General features: G+C 33.7%; 2 protein-coding genes across 2 annotated transcripts; both read left to right on the top strand.

The window, feature by feature from the left end:
• Positions 1–2907: 2907 nt before the first annotated feature.
• LOC139899920 (uncharacterized) lies at positions 2908–5778 on the top strand. The gene is made up of 3 exons (XM_071882745.1): positions 2908–3184; positions 3368–4944; positions 5035–5778. The coding sequence occupies exons 1-3, from the start codon at positions 2908–2910 to the stop codon at positions 5776–5778; spliced, it is 2598 nt and encodes an 865-aa protein (XP_071738846.1).
• A 3866-nt stretch (positions 5779–9644) lies between these two features.
• LOC139899919 (uncharacterized) lies at positions 9645–10040 on the top strand. The gene has a single exon (XM_071882743.1). It carries the CDS (start codon positions 9645–9647, stop codon positions 10038–10040), a length of 396 nt encoding a protein of 131 aa, XP_071738844.1.
• The last annotated feature ends 6852 nt before the right edge of the window (positions 10041–16892 follow it).

Here is a 16892-nt window from a genome sequence, read left to right as displayed (position 1 = left end):
AGTTTTGATTATGATAATGAATTATGATTTAGATTTTATGATGGTGATAATAATTAGATAATTAAGGTTATAATAGTGATGATAAGACGAGTTGGGGTGTAGGTTTAATAAGAAAAATCAAAGTGGTTAAATGGTTTGGTGTGGTGTTGGGAGTAATCAAGAGGTCTCGGGTTCGAGCCCGGGCAATGGTGTATTATTTTTAAAGCTCCTTTCTTCAATGGTTGTACATTACCCATCTACTATTAGGCAAACTAAACCTCGCAATCCGATTGGTCCACGTGGCAGTTCTCCTCACACAAAAACACTGTTCACGCTGTTTGGTAAATTTTTTTTTTTGGGTGTTTCACGTTTTTTTTTTGGGTGTTTCACGTATTTTAATTGAGTCACAAAAGTCAGGACAATATTTTTTTATTAATGGAGCCACAAAAGTCAGGAAAGTGAGCGGCCAGCTACTGGTCACCCTCTCCTCTTCCTCTGTTCGTCCCTCACCTCTCACTTTGACCTGCACCCTTCTCCCACACCTTTAGCCTCACCCTACTCCTTCCTCCCTTACCTCCTTCCATTAATTAATTAGTTCTTCATATTTGCTCCATGCTTTACTTGGTTACAAAAAATCTATCGGCTACAGAAATTACAGGTTCGTTTTTCTTTTGTTAATCTATATATTTAATTTATGTTGTTTGCTTGCTATTGTTGGTTGTGGTTTTCGCATCCTTCTTACGTTGTTCAGCCTGCTCACCGTTCCTAGCCTTGTTAATTTTTTTCCTTTTCATTATTTGATAATTTCCGTTATGAGGAGTTCTCGGAAAAGGAAAAAAAACTTAGTCAATTCGAATGTAGTGGGTGGTGTTGTGCTATAAAATGTTGGACCTTCAGACCTACAAGTTGTTTCCGATAAACAATCTAAAAAGAGGGCTTCTCTACGTAAGGCACATGCCAGTGCTTCAGCTTCTTCTCATGGTATGATATTCTTTTTTATTCTAATTTGTTGTCACAGAAATTGTTTTTTACAAGTTTTAAGAGATATCTGTTTGTGCAGCTTCTGTTAGCTTTTCCCCTCATGCTCAATTGACACCCATATATACTATCTTTGCACCTTTTGATGTGTCAGGTAAATCGAGTTTCTAACTACATGTATGCTATTTTAGTGTGAGTTGCATTATGTTTGGCTTATGTTGTCATTTGTTTCTATGCCGTTCTACTGTAACTTTCTCTATATGTGGATTATGTTGTCTTTTATTTCTTTTTGCTTTTCGTATATGTATGTTGTCTTTCATGTATGCATGTTGTCTTTTATATGTATGGTTGTTCAGTGCAAGAGCCACTAGAATTGGAATCTTTAGACATTTACTAGCCTGAAAAATCCCTATGCCTCATGTTTTGTGTTATTTGTTTGATGTTTTTGTGTTTCATTTAATTGTGCCAAATTATTTTTTTTGTTTTGTAAACTACCAATTTGAGCCTCCAATGTGTATTTGTTTTTTTGTTGGGATTGTTGAGTACAGGAAGCACTAAATTTCGAATCTTCGGATGTTTGTTCTAGAAAACATTTTTATTTTAATGGCGGTTATCGTTGTTGACTTTGCGAGATATTATTTTTGTGAGCTCTGTTTTTTTCCTTTTGTAAATTACCGAATTGACGTTGCAATGTGTATTTGTTTTTTGGTTGTGGTTGTTGAGTGCAAGAGGCACTAGAACTGGACTTTGGTCAGTTCTAGAAAACAGTTAATTTTAATGGTGGTTATCCTTGTTGAGTGTGCTAGTTATTTGCCTATTTTCATGTGTGTTTATATATTATTATATATACTCTTTGACAATTGCTTTATATTCGTGCAGGTGTATCTCCTTTATATCGTGATTCAGGGGACTGCACGTCCGTTTGTATGCAGTACGGGGCTTTGTTCTGGCGTGCTGAACATGTTAAGTCATATTTCAGGGACAAACAACTTCATTATCATCGATGCTGTGAAAATGGCCGCGTCTATTTACCACGCTATGAGGATCCTCCTGTAGAATTTAAGCGTTTGTTAGAAACTCCTGCTTTCGTTGATAATATTCGTGCCTACAACCAGATGTTCAGCATGACGTCCTTTGGCGCTCGTATCGATGAAACTGTAAACGATGGTCGCTCTCCTTACGTTTTCAAGATCTCGGGCCAAATTTATCATTGGCTCGGTAGTCTGTGCCCTGAACAGGGAAACCCCCCAGGTTTCTGTAGCTTTACCTTTATGATACGGATCATGAAGTTGAAAACCGAATGGGCCATTTTGGGGGCCGTGATTCAGGCCGGCTTTCTGAAGTAGTTGTTACTCAGTTTGTGAGGTTACTTGATTCGTACTGGTGAAGTTGTTTCGCACCGCGAGGGATAAGTGTGCTGGCAGCGACGTACCTACTTTCAAGGTTTGCTTGTATAGTTTGACCGGGTCAAACCAACATGCACTACCTACTTCGGATGCAATCGGCGCTATTATTTTTGACTCTGGCCCACAATCTGTTTCTGATTATGACGTGATAATCGAGCCTCGGTCTCAGCTTCCCAGGCGAGTTAATAAGCTGCATCCATTATATATGTCACTTCAACTCCCGTTGATGTTCTTTTTCGATGAACCTAGTTTTCACCCGGATCTGAAGCTGCGCGCAGCCTCGGGTTCGCAAAGCGCCCGTGTTAGGAAAATGTTGATGAACATGTTTTACAGCTACCAGATTCATGATAGACTTAACAGTTACAATCTGATTTTGAGATTGGGTCGTCTATTTCAACAGTATGTGGTGACGGCATATTGCAGCATCGAGCTCGACCGAATGGACGACATCAGAAACAAGTAGAACGATATATGGGCTGACTACCTTTCAGGGTTGTACGACGCTATCGATAGAGGTGCTAAAACTGGTTCCGATGTCGGTAGCATGACGATTCTTCCCGCTTCGTTCACTGGTGGACCACGTTATATGTACAGTCATTATCTCGATGCTCTGGCAATTTCACGCGTTTTAGGAAACCCGGCATTCTTTGTAACTTTCACGTGTAATGCAAAGTGGCATGAAATTGCTCGGTACCTGAAGCCTTTTCCTCACCTATCGCCTTCGGACCGAGCTGATATAGTCGCTCGTGTGTTCTACATGAAAGTCAATGAGTTTATAAACTTTTTAAAGGACGAACTGCCTCTTGGACATGTTCGCGGAGGTACTATTGCACACCCATAATTGCAATTTGATCTTTACTTCATGAATATTACATGTTTTGTTGTTGCCAATTCATTGACACTATTCTCTTTGCGTCTTGCAGTTTTGTATACGATTGAATTTTAGAAAAGAGGGCTGCCACATTGCCACACTTTGGTTTGGGTTCACTCTTCGGTTTCTGCAGCTATCAGGGACAATTTAGACGACTACATAAGTGCAGAACTGCCAGACCCCAGAATTGATTTTCCCAGTTACGCAGTCATATCTGCAACTATGATGCATGGCCCATGTGGCCTTGCCAATAAACGGGCATCGTGCAATCAAAATTTTTCGTGTTCAAAAAAGTTCCCAAAGAAATATATTGACAAGACGTACTTTGATGACAACGGTCGTGCTCACTACCGTAGGCGTAATACCGGTATATATACAACGCGAGCCGGTGTCCACCTCGATAACAGCTACGTTGTTCCTTACAATAGGCTACTATGTATGACTTTTCAGGCTCACATAAACGTTGAATGCAGTGGTACGACGAGTCTCATTAAATACCTGTTCAAGTATATTTCGAAAGGTACTGACCATGTGGCTGTTCGTATAGCAAAACCCATAGGCAGTGACAGTCGCCAATCACAGCAGCAGACGCAACCAGTTGATGAAATTAAAAACTCTATAGATGCTCGGTTCATTTGTCCTCACGAAGCCTGTTGGCGGATTTTTAACTTCCCGATTCATCATCGGGAACCTGCTGTCCAGATTCTGGCTGTTCATCTTGAAAATATGCAGTTGGTAAAGTTTCCGGGCAAGCAACCCCTGCGTGCTATTGTTGAAAATGCCGAAGCCAAAAAAACTACTCTCACTGAGTGGCTTAATTATAATGCATCTTCAGCTAACGGTAGCCACCTTACATATTTGGATTTCCCAACCGAATTTGTTTGGTACGAGTCAAAAAAAGGTTGGCAACGCAGGGCAAACCTAAAGAAACCATCAATTGGAAGGATATCGTATATACATCCCGCCTATGGAGAAGCATTTTTCCTAAGGATGCTTTTGTGCCATCGAAAGGGGTGCAAGAGCTTTGCAGATATTAGAACAGTCAACCAGATCATTCATGATACATACCGGTCTGCGTGTGAAGCAGATGGGTTACTCGGTGATGATAGAGAGTGGTCAGCGGTATTAGAAGAAACATCCGTGTCTGCCACGTCGTCTCAGCTACGCTGTCTTTTTGCGCACATTTTGTCTTATTGCACTGTTACGAACCCACTTGCTCTTTGGGAAAATCACTGGAAACTAATGGGCGATGATATACCACTTCGTGCAGCTACCAATTTAAATATGTCCCACTTGCATATAAACGCTGATGACCTACATAACTTTGTCCTGTATGAAGTAGAGATCCTTTTGAACCAGTGCTCGAAATCGATTTCTGATTTCTCATTACCGTCGCTGCCAGCTGATCTGCTCGCAGATTTGGCCAACCGTCTTATCATGGAGGAGATAAACTATGATTGTACAGTTTTAAACACCGAACGGCTAGAACTCAAACGTCAAATGAATTCGAAGCAAAAGCAAATTTACGATCTTATAACAAGCGCTTCGTTGAATAAACAGACTGAGCATGTATTTGTATACGGCCACGGTGGCACCGGGAAGACATTCTTATGGAAAGCCATAATCACAGCACTGAGATCTAGAGGTAAGATAGTTCTTGCTATTGCATCGTCTGGCATTTCATCTCTACTTCTACCTTCGGGAAGAACCGTACATTCACGATTCAAACTACCGCTAGTCATAACTGATGAATCGATGTGCAACGTCAAGAAAAATTCCCATATAGCGACATTACTGTAGAACACAGACCTTATTGTTTGGGATGAGGTGCCAATGAATGATAAGCGCTGTTTCGAAGCTCTTGATAGGAGTCTTCGAGATATTTTAGGAAACACTGAAGAGTTTTTTGAGGGTAAGTATGTGATACTTGGTGGTGACTTTAAACAAACGTTACCTATTCAGACAAAAGGAGGGAAATTAGCTATCCTTGGTGCTTGTATTACGACTTCACATCTGTGGCAGCGATTCAAGGTTTTCATACTTGCAGAAAACATGCGACTGTTTAGGCCAGGGCTCACACCATCAATGATGGTGAAGAACGCAGACTTTTCGAAGTGGTTGTTGAGGGTAGGAAATGGTGAAATTGCTATGCCTGACACAGAATACCCGTTAAATAGTCGTTGGGTACAAATCCCTGATCAGTTCTGTATTCCTGATGATGAAAATGGGTTGGTAAACCTGATTTCTTTTATATACCCTCGTGAATCGCTGCAAAATCCATCCGCAGTCGACCTGCAGCAAAAAGCAATTGTCTGTCCCAAAAACGACGCTGCCGATACGATAAACAGCTTAATCGTCGATATGGTTGATGGTCCAGTTACAACTTATTGCAGCTACGACACTGCAACTCCACATGGAAATGACGGTGGTGAGGCGGAGTTGCTCTACCCTGGGTTGCCACCGCATGAACTGTATTTAAAAAAGGGTGTACCAGCCATTCTGCTTCGCAACATTAACATAGTAGGTGGGCTTTGTAATGTGTGACAACCCGAAAATTTCCAACCAAATTTAAACTTTATCTTTATATTATTCCAACACGATAAGCAAAGTTTGTTAAGTTAAATCTCAAGAATTTTAAATTGTGTTCATACATTCATTATAACCTCGACCAAATTCCAACGATTCACGAACCGTTATATATAAATAAATATGTATATATATGTATATATATTATAACTTGAGAATATTAATAAAGTATTAAACGTATAATACTTTACATGAACGTATTTGTTTCAATATGTTTATCGATGGAATTAGAAGATAATATCAAATGATTAATTTATCAGATACATTGTGATATGATTACGGGTCTATGTTATGAGGTCCACTGTGATTTAAGAAATCTATTCTTTTTTACAACATTCGGAAAATGGTAAAGTGATTTATAAGTAAGAACGTGAAGTGTAACTAACTTAGATGTTGGATATCGACAAGTAAGTAACTCGACATTTTTCATTAAGATGATTTCATACGTTTATTTAACCTTTGAACTTTATCCCATGCTTCACCAACAGACTGTAATTTAAAAACTTGAAACCTATTATGAATATATATGATTCTACTTTTCTAAAACGTTTTATGATATAACGATTTCCATTATTTTAACCTTTAAACAAAATGATTCTTAAAAATATATTTGGTTTTGGAAAACAAAATTATTATATTTATTTGATTTAGTTTCAAACGTACAAAAACGTTTTCAGTTTAAAAAGAACTTTATTATTAAAACGTATATAACTTTTATAAATATCTAGAACCACTTTTGACAACTCATTACTTAACCAGTATGATAAAGATAACGATATTTATATTTTATTTTATTAAATATATATAACGATTTAAATTAATATTATATATATTTATACGCGTATTATACGTACATAGTTTTATACTTTTACTATACTTAAACTTTACCTTTACTTTATTTTTACTTTACTTTAACTTTAATAATTCATTTTAATAATTCATACTTTAATAATTCACTTTAATAATTCATACTTTAATAATTCACTTTAATAATTCATACTTTAATAATTCACTTTAATAATTCAATAATCTATTATAAATAGAATTCAATAGGTTTCATTATTTCATAGAAACTTGAAAATATTTTTCTCTAAACTCTCTCAATTGATTTACATATATATATTTACTCCGTATTATTTCAAGATATTATTAGTATACATAAAATATTACGTCGGAGTGCGGTCCGAGTGATTTCGAAATTGTTTTTCGAGTGGGATTGGATTAAGGAATTTATGGGTTATAGCTATGGAGGTGATTGGGTATGGTTCATGGGTATACTCATGAGGTCAATATAGTGTTTATCATCTCCGTTGCGTCTACGTACCTTTCCTGCAATATTGAATCTCAATATTGATACGTGAGTACTCATAATTTAACTTTTACATACTAATAGTGTATCCCTGACTAGTGCTCGAGTATATAGGATTATGCATGTTTGTACTTTTGATATTGCCTTTAGTTAGGTTATGTTGAATCCTGAATTAGTTATATATGCGAATGAGATAAGGTATAAGATATGCATGTCGTTGGAAAGCTAGCGAAAAAGTAAGAACTTTTTATTTAGATATCGAATGATTTTGATGAACGGATTTGAAGTTATAGTCCATCAAATTTTTGTATTATTATTAAAAATGATTATTATTATCGTCGTTATTATCGTCGTTCTAGTTTTATCTTATTATTATTATTATTATTATCTTTATCAATAAAAGGATTTATCATTAAAAATTGTTTTTTTATTATTATTATTACTATCGTTATTATCATTAAAGTTATAATTAGTATTATTATTATTATTATCTAATTATTATTATTATTATCTAATTATTATTATTATTATTATTATTTTTATAATTATTATTATTATTATCATTATTATTATTATCATTATTAATATATGTATCATTATTTAAAAATGGTTATTGTTATTATTATTATTATATTATCATTATCGTTAATAATGTCATAGTAATTATCATTATTAGTATTATTGTAATTAAAACTAATATTAGTAACACCTAATTATTTTGATTACTATTATTATCATTATTATGAATACTATATAAAAGACGATTAAAAGCTATTAAACGAAACGATTAGGAAATAATGAGTAAGAGTATCATGATGAAATTAAAATATTATAAGATATTGATTTAGATAAAATTATCGTTCTTATTATTTTTATCATTACTATTATTATTAAAAGTATCGTTAGTATCAAAACTATCATTTTAACAAAAATTATCATTTTAACAAAAATTATCATTTTAATAGAAATGTCATTGTTACTATAAAATATCATTTTTATTATCATTTTAAATAGAATTATTATTTTAAAGATAATATTAAAAATTATCGTAAATATTAAAGTTATCATAATTAGAATTATCGTTTTATCATAATATCATCTTAGTAATTATAAATATTGATATTTTTATAATAATTATTATTATTACAAAATAATACAACTTTTACTTACTAACATTATAGATATTATTTTATCAAATAAATATGTAATACAAACATATTTTACTACGTGTAATAAATTACTTTAATAATACCTATCATATTATCTTTATGATATTAAATGAATCCTCTAAATTTTATTAATTAATATATATATAAGTATATTTTATTATATAAATGTTAATATAAAATTTTATTTATTAATAAATGAATTATATTATTTACTCTAATAAATCTTTTAAAAATATTTAAAAATATAAAACGACGATATTTAAAATATATTATAATCATGTATAAATTTTGGAAATCATTTTGAGTTAAATTGACTTTTGTTGACTTTTGCATATTAGTCTCGAGCATTAGGATTGTGGTACACTATGACCTGACCTAATTGTTAGACAAATATTGACCAATATATAATTATATATAATTAATTTAGGTTCGTGAATCCGAGGCCAACCTTGCACTAGTTCAATGACGTTATATGTATTTTCACTACGTAATACAATATGGTGAGTTTCATTTGCCTTTTTACCCTTTATATGTTTGGGCTGAGAATACATGCGCAATATTTATAAATGTTTTACGAAATAGACACAAGTAATCGAAACTACATTATATGGTTGAATTATCGAAATCGAATATGCCCCTTTTTATTAAGTCTGGTAATCTAAGAATTAGGGAACAGACACCCTAATTGACGCGAATCCTAAAGATAGATCTATTGGGCCCAACAAGCCCCATCCAAAGTACCGGATGCTTTAGTACTTCGAAATTTATATCATGTCCGAAGGAGGATCCCGAAATGATGGGGATATTCTTATATGCATATTGTGAATGTCGGTTACCAGGTGTTCAATCCATATGAATGATTTTTGTCTCTATGCATGGGACGTATATTTATGAGAACTGGAAATGAAATTCTTGTGGTCGATTAAAATGATGAAAATGAATGATTATGACAAACTAATGAACTCACCAACCTTTTGGTTGACACTTTAAAGCATGTTTATTCTCAGGTATTAAAGAAATCTTTCGCTGTGCATTTGCTCATTTTAAAGATATTAATTGGAGTCTTTCATGGCATATTTTGAAGAACGTTGCATTCAAGTCATTGAGTTCATTAAAGATTATTATTATTAAGTCAATTTATAGTTGAATAGTGGATATTATGAAATGGTATACATGCCTGTCAATTTTCGATGTAAAGAAAGTTTGTCTTTTAAAAACAAATGCAATGTTTGTAAAATGTATCATATAGAGGTCAAATACCTCGCGATGTAATCAACTATTGTGAATCGTTTATAATGTATATGAACGGGTCCTTTCATAATGGCACCCGAATGATAATTACGCAGATGTTATCCAAGTCAGTGGAAGCTGAAATTATTACGGGTACCCGCGTCGGTGAGAAGGTCTTTTTCCCAAGAATGAGCCTTATCCACAAGGAACCAACATTGCCGTTCATTCTGAAGAGACAACAATTCCCGTTAAAAATCTCATTTGCGATGACTATAAACAAAAGCCAGGGTCAATCGTTCAACCAAATTGGAGTTTATCTACCGAAACCTTTTTTCGGCCACGGACAGCTGTATGTTGCGCTGTCGAGAGCTACATCACCAGACGGTTTGAAACTGCTAATTAAAAAACAAGAAGACCATGGGCCTAACGTAACCAAAAATATTGTCTACACAGATTTTTTGTTCGCAATTACCGACTTCGAGGCAGCACCACCTGCCCGTTCCAACTGCTAACGAAAACCACAGCCATAGATGAATTATGTATATAGTTAATATATATTTATATTTAACCCTAATTAATATTTTCCTTTTGATAGTATGGTACAAATAACGGGACTTGAGCAACTAATACCGGGTGATAGAGACAGAACAATTGCAGCGAGAATATATCGTAAATGGGTGACTTACAGTTATCACACCCATATTCCAACTGGTTATTGTTGCATGCTTATCGAAGAGATGGTATTCACGTCTTACATCTCTATTAACCTGTTTTCCTCTTTTATTTATACCATCTGTTTGATGCGCTTTATGTGGTACAGAACTACCCTACGCTTGTGAATATGCAATAAAGCGATAAGGAATATTTTGACAAACTTATGCACTTGAACAAGGTGTATGTGATAACAAACTTCTCGACGCATGCTACAACTCAGTGGGAGAAAATATTACCGGGCCCAACAACATTGTCTTTTGATCGCAACACAAATTTTGAAGAACTTCCCTTTGCAGACTATCCTGATCATTACTTCCAGTTTGTAGCTTATAATCAACTGCGTACAGTGTGCCGAGCACTACTGTTCTCGCTGGTATGATTTGCATAATTTCATAATAACGTATGATTTAAAATTAAGTTCTTAAACATACATTCATATGAAATGCGCACGAACAGACTACATTGGCCGCATCGATCACCTTGGAGACCCAGTGATCATCAGAGACGTTAACCACAAACAGCTTATAAGAAGAACAATCGACCTCACAAATCTTGAGTAAGTCATCATTTACCAAATAAAAATAAATAAATGCATTGTTTGGGATTTTCTTTATTTACTTTGCAATATTTCAAACACAACAGCATTTATTCAATAGAATGTGTTAACGGGAATAGACTGACTTGCTTTTCACAACACGGGTAACCTGCAAGAATTACTTCTAATGAAGAGCTTTTTTTTCCCCCATCCTGTTTTTTTAGCATGTATTTCTAGCTAAAAGTTTGGCATACATTCGTGTGCGGTGGTGACACAATTCAGCTAACTCTCTGGAACGAACTCGCAACTGTTTTTGACTCGGACACATACAACGCTATGGAAAAACTAGTTGTTTTGGCAGTCAGTTCGTGTCAGTCTAAGCTTTACCGTGGTATCTAACAATTAAAAACACAGCCTTTGTAATTACTGCATGTAATTGTTATGCTCCCATTTTAAAACTTTATAACCATTTGTTGCCTTTTTTCACTTTGCTTTGTAAAAGGGGAACTACAGCTTGCTTGTACCCAGGCAACACATTGTTATTTCAATCCACCAATACCAGAATTTAATGACTCTATAGATGAGTAAGCATTGTCTTTTAAGGTAGCATCGTATGGTTTTTTAAAAATACCACTGCCTGCTAATTTGTAGTGAATATTGGTACAGCCACCGGTCACGTTATTTGGCAAACCTGCCAACTGTCCAGTTAGAGAAGCAGGAGCAAACAAAGAAAGGAGAACCAGAAGAAGGGAGTCCAAAGAAGACAGCTAAGCGAAATTTGTTCCCTAAAGACTTCAAGAAAGGTAACGCTGGAGCAAAGAGAAAGTGTAGGAGGCTTTCGGGCTGATCACGAGCAGGGTAGCGGGCACAATCAGCATTTTTTTGGGTTTGACGACTGAAATTTTGTAAACCAGGTTACTTGGTGCTGTTTTGCAAAACTTTTTATCCCAAACGTTAATCATGTGTATGGTTGTTGGAAACTTGCTTTGTGTACTTCTATTTGTAATCCTTAGCTACTTTAGGGTGTAGCTTAACGTTGCCTGTTAACTTCCTGATCCTTGGTTAAACAACAATGAGATCTGTAAATTATGCTTTTTTTTTTAAATACAGACGTTTAAGTGAATATGCTGATTCAGGTATTTTCAACATGTCTATGTAATTAGTTGGATTCTATTTGCTGCCTTTATAGTCAGTAATTTCACATATATTAATTGCTTCTAACGAATACCTATAACGTGTGAGCGTAAATTTTGAAGCGCTTGAAACTTTTCAGACCGTTCGATTTATCAAATTTCTATCATACATGTTTAGTCGCGTACTAATTTTTATCAATTATATTTAGCCGTGTAGCGCGTACCTTCAATCTTGTTTTTATCATTATTAGTATTATTAATATTATTATTACTTTTATTAATATGATTATTATTATTATTATTATTAATCATTGTTATTAGGAATAAGTTAATTATTATTGTTACCATCATTAACACAATTAAATATTATTATCATTATTGTTATTACTAAGTATTATTATTAAGTATTAGGAGTATTATTATTATTATTATTATTATTATTATTATTATTATTATTATTATTATTATTATTATTATTATTATTATTAACATAGGTATTATAATTATTATTATAATTACGATTATTATTATTATTTTGAAAACAATATAAATTATTAATATTTTGATTAGTATTAGTATCATTTTTATTATTATTAGTATTATTATTATAGATATTATAGTTATTATTATTATTACTATTATTATTATAAAAATACAACCTTTTATTATTAGTAGTAATTTTACCAAATAAATATTAGTTACATAAAAATATATTTAATACATATAACATAAATATATTAATATGTTTATAATAAATAATAGTTATTTATTTAAAGTATATATAAAATAAATGTACTTAATTAATTAATAAAACCTATGAATTATTAAATATATAACAATTATATCACTAATAATATACAAATTTGTTCGATTACAATTATATGTGTTAATGTATATATAAATGATATAGGTTCGTGAATCCGAGGCCAACCCTACACTTGTTCAATGTCGTCATATGGATTTTTACTACAAAATACAGTATTGTGAGTTTAATTTGCTCCCTTTTTAAATGCTTTTGCGATATATATTTTTGGAACTGAGAATACATGAGCTGCTTTTATAAATGCTTTACAAAATAGACACAAGTGATCGAAACTACATTCTATGGTTGAATTATCAAACCGAATATGCCCCTTTTTAGCTTGGTAGCCTAAGAATTGGTGTTTATGATAATTGCCACCAATTGACGCGAATCCTAAAGATAGATCTATGGGCACTAACAAGCCCCAGTCAGAGAATTTGAACTGCTTTAGTACTTCGATTTATCATGTCCGATGTGAGTCCCGGAATGATGGGGATATTCTATATGCATCCTGTTAAGGTCGGTTACCAGGTGTTCACCATATGAATGAATTTTAATTCGCGAGCCACGCGTGTCAATATATGAAATCTTGTGGTCTATTAAAATGATGAAAATGAATGTTTATGATAAACTAATGAACTCACCAACCTTTTGGTTGACACTTGAAAGCATGTTTATTCTCAGGTTTGAAAGAAATCTTCCGCTGTGCATTTGCTCATTTTAGAGATATTACTTGGAGTCATTCATGACATATTTCAAAAGACGTTGCATTCGAGTCATTGGGTTCATTAAGATTATTATTAAGTCAATTATAGATTGAATATATTCTGAAATGGTATGCATGCCTGTCAACTTTCGATGTAATGAAAGTTTGTCTTTTAAAAACGAATGCAATGTTTGTAAATGTATCATATAGAGGTCAAGTACCTCGCGATGTAACCAAATGTAATGTATTCGTCCAGATGGATTAGGACAGGTCATTAGAATTGGAGTGCTTGCCCCCTCCGAATTAACATTTGCCACAAATTTAGTCGTTTCATCATCATTGTCTTCCACATCAGTAGGTTCGTCTTGTAACTGAAAATTAGATTTGTTCGCCCTTGTTAACAGGTTTAGGTGGTACTTGTTGCTTAGGTCTGTAGACAAATTTTGCCTTATTCTTACCAATAATTACACCTTGAATATGCTTTTGACTTTCCATCTTAGCCTTCTATTTTTCAACAGTTATGAAGCCATCTTTACCCGCATTTTCTGTGACTACCACCACCTTAACTTGTTTGGGACATTGAACATCGGTATGGCCAAAAACACAATAGCCCGAGCATCTTGGCGGTCTCCATTCATACTCAGCTTTCACAATATCAATAATATTACTCTTTCCTTCCAAACTAGGAGTTGCTACTTTCAATCCAAACTAGGAGTTACTCTTTCAGCTTTCTTATGGAACTGTTACAATGTTGCATAATACTCCGTATGTAGTTTTATTATTATTATTATTATTTTTTTTCTACAAGTCTTTCATGCTTTTTAGTAAGGGTAATGATATGTACACAAACAATATTTATACATACATAACCAAACGTATTGTATAAGAAGTTTTGGTAACGATAGTCATTGCTTTGCATATTTTCGCAATCCACTTGAAGGCCTTCACTTGTATAAAAAATTTTGGTTCCGATTCCTCCAAATGAGGCATCCACACGACCAAATCACCGCTTGCCATATTTTAGATCCCAAAGCTGACATCTCAATACTTTTCTTCCCAAGAAAGATTTCGTTGACACTTAGCGATGAAAATACATTCATACCCCACCAATTGAACACTTTGCATGAAATATCATACGCTTGTTTACAAAATATAAGTGAATGATTCCCCATTTTCAAATCATCGTCATAAATATGGTAACAAATGGAATGTAGATTAATGCCTTGATTATCCAATTCCTTCAATGTATTTGAATCCATAAAACCGAGAGGTTTTTAGTCGTGAACAGGTCATTATTGGCCAGCTGCCATCACCATGAATATGTTTTTTGCATGGTTGATTACCACTGAAGATAGTAACGTGTTTAACTCGCCCAACTCTCCTTGTGCTCAACAAATAGGAAATATCGACCAACATCACATTCCAATACACTTCGAACCATCCAAATTTGATCATATTTTTCAATTGGGTTTGAAAAAATAAAACAACTTCGTAGTACGTATTTGAAAAGATCGTTAATTGGATGGAACCACCAGATACACCATGTATATGTAAAAAGATAATCATTTATAGCTATGACACTCTATCGTCCATGGCCCACATTGCTATCTCATTACGATTGATCGATAGCTAACTTATTAGTTGTTACATATGTTATGTCAAAATACGGGTGAACAATAGTCAATTCTGTTAGTTTAGTATGCTAATGCTTAATTAGTCGAGGTGTATTAGGAGGGTTGTATATAGAGATATCAATTGATCGAATATGAATCGGATGATGCCTTATCCACATCCACAATAACAAAACTCAATCCCAAGTGGGATATTGGGAGGTAAAACGTATACAATCCTTACACAACCCAGAATAAAGAAAAGTCATATTTCACCAAGAGTGAAACACCCCAAGAGTAGAGAATGTCCCTCCTCTCAATGCTCTATGAACAAAGAGATTGCTTTCGAATGGACCTTCGGCCAATAAATAGGTTAAAAAAAAAACAAAACAAAAAGGTGTGAGATGTCATGAAAATGATAGAATCAAATTTCCATGAGTTTTAAACATATTTGAAGTTCAATTTAGGCTCTAAGCGACACTTAAGTCGTCTATAAATCAACGTTTGCTGTTGACTCGATAAATAGAGCCATTTTATTGGCAATGCCTTATCCATATCCATTAAAATTTTGTTCATCTATATCGATGTTCATATCCATTTAATTTCAGTTCATCCATCTATATCCATATCTACTAGATTAAGCAGTTTAATGGATATCCATTGAATATTAAAGAAATGTCATAATACCACCTGATATTTGATGAAAACAAACACGTAATATAACAAAAGAAGGTATAAGTAATATAAGTAAAATCTTTCTTCAAGAATATATAATATTTATCGTAGATAGAACACAATTTGTTAAATTCAATATTAGTCATAGATAACGATAATTTAAATGTGTAAGGTGCATGTGTTGGTCCCTTGATTAACAACATGGGTATTGTAGGGGGGGTGAATACAATTTCTTTTAGTTAACTAACCAATTAAACACAGTTTAGTATTCAAGCATATAATGTAAATAGAGTCAAAGGTAATTTTTCAACTGTTATTATTTATTGATTAAATCACAAAGAATTACAACTATCCTTGGCGGAATGATAGTTGGTTGATACAGATTTACCTAAGTATAGCTATGAGGATAAACTTAAAGCTATTACACGTTTTGGACTCTAAATAAATAAACCCACACCACTAGTTGTTACAATAGTGGATATAACAATTTATAGTAGTCCTATTAACCGTATAATGGTTCTATTGTCCACTGGTACATAGGATGTCTGTACTTGTGGGGACAACTGCATCAGAGAGCGTGCTCTCCTCTTTCCTCTTTGGTAGCTATTTGCAGGAACACCCCAATTTGGTTTGGCACCACTATTTGTTTAAAAAAATAGAATGTTGTGTTCCCTAGGCATTGACAAAGTATAGCACATGTCTGCACATGCGTTAAACTTCTGCATTCCCACGTGGTCTTGTAAGGTCACTTGTCAGCCACCGATGCGTGTCCTTTCCTGTTCAACTTTGTCTTTGACTTCTGTTGAATAGTACAATTGATGTAGACCATGATGTGGCAGCGGAGGTGTACAAAATACTATTATTGTTTACTATGAAATACGACGAAATATTACACAAGTTTTATTAATTTACGGATGGGATATACCTAAACCTTGCTACAACACTATAGGCAGTGTACCTAATCGTAGAGTAGTGTAGTATTTAGTAAGTCCCATTCGTTCCACAGGGAGCTAGTGATTACGTACTATATTTTTAACAACTATATTTATATAAAATATATATAATTATATATAGTAATATTATTATTATAAAAGGGGGTTTTACCGTTTAATGACCGGTTTGTCGATTTTAAATAAAGAGTAAAGATAAATGACGATAATTAAAATGCATAAAATAAATAACAATGACG

The sequence above is a fragment of the Rutidosis leptorrhynchoides genome, chromosome 3, assembly GCF_046630445.1.
Source record: "Rutidosis leptorrhynchoides isolate AG116_Rl617_1_P2 chromosome 3, CSIRO_AGI_Rlap_v1, whole genome shotgun sequence".
NCBI lineage: Eukaryota > Viridiplantae > Streptophyta > Magnoliopsida > Asterales > Asteraceae > Rutidosis > Rutidosis leptorrhynchoides.
This window is presented reverse-complemented; position numbering and strand designations above follow the sequence as displayed.

Coding starts and splice junctions, on each gene's coding strand:
- LOC139899919 (XM_071882743.1), top strand. CDS start 9,645: ATGTTATCCAAGTCAGTGGAAGCTGAAATTATTACGGGTACCCGCGTC.
- LOC139899920 (XM_071882745.1), top strand. CDS start 2,908: ATGACGATTCTTCCCGCTTCGTTCACTGGTGGACCACGTTATATGTAC. Junction 3,185..3,367: donor TCTTGGACATGTTCGCGGAG/GTACTATTGCAC, acceptor CGGTTTCTGCAG/CTATCAGGGACAATTTAGAC. Junction 4,945..5,034: donor TTCTACCTTCGGGAAGAACC/GTACATTCACGA, acceptor ACATTACTGTAG/AACACAGACCTTATTGTTTG.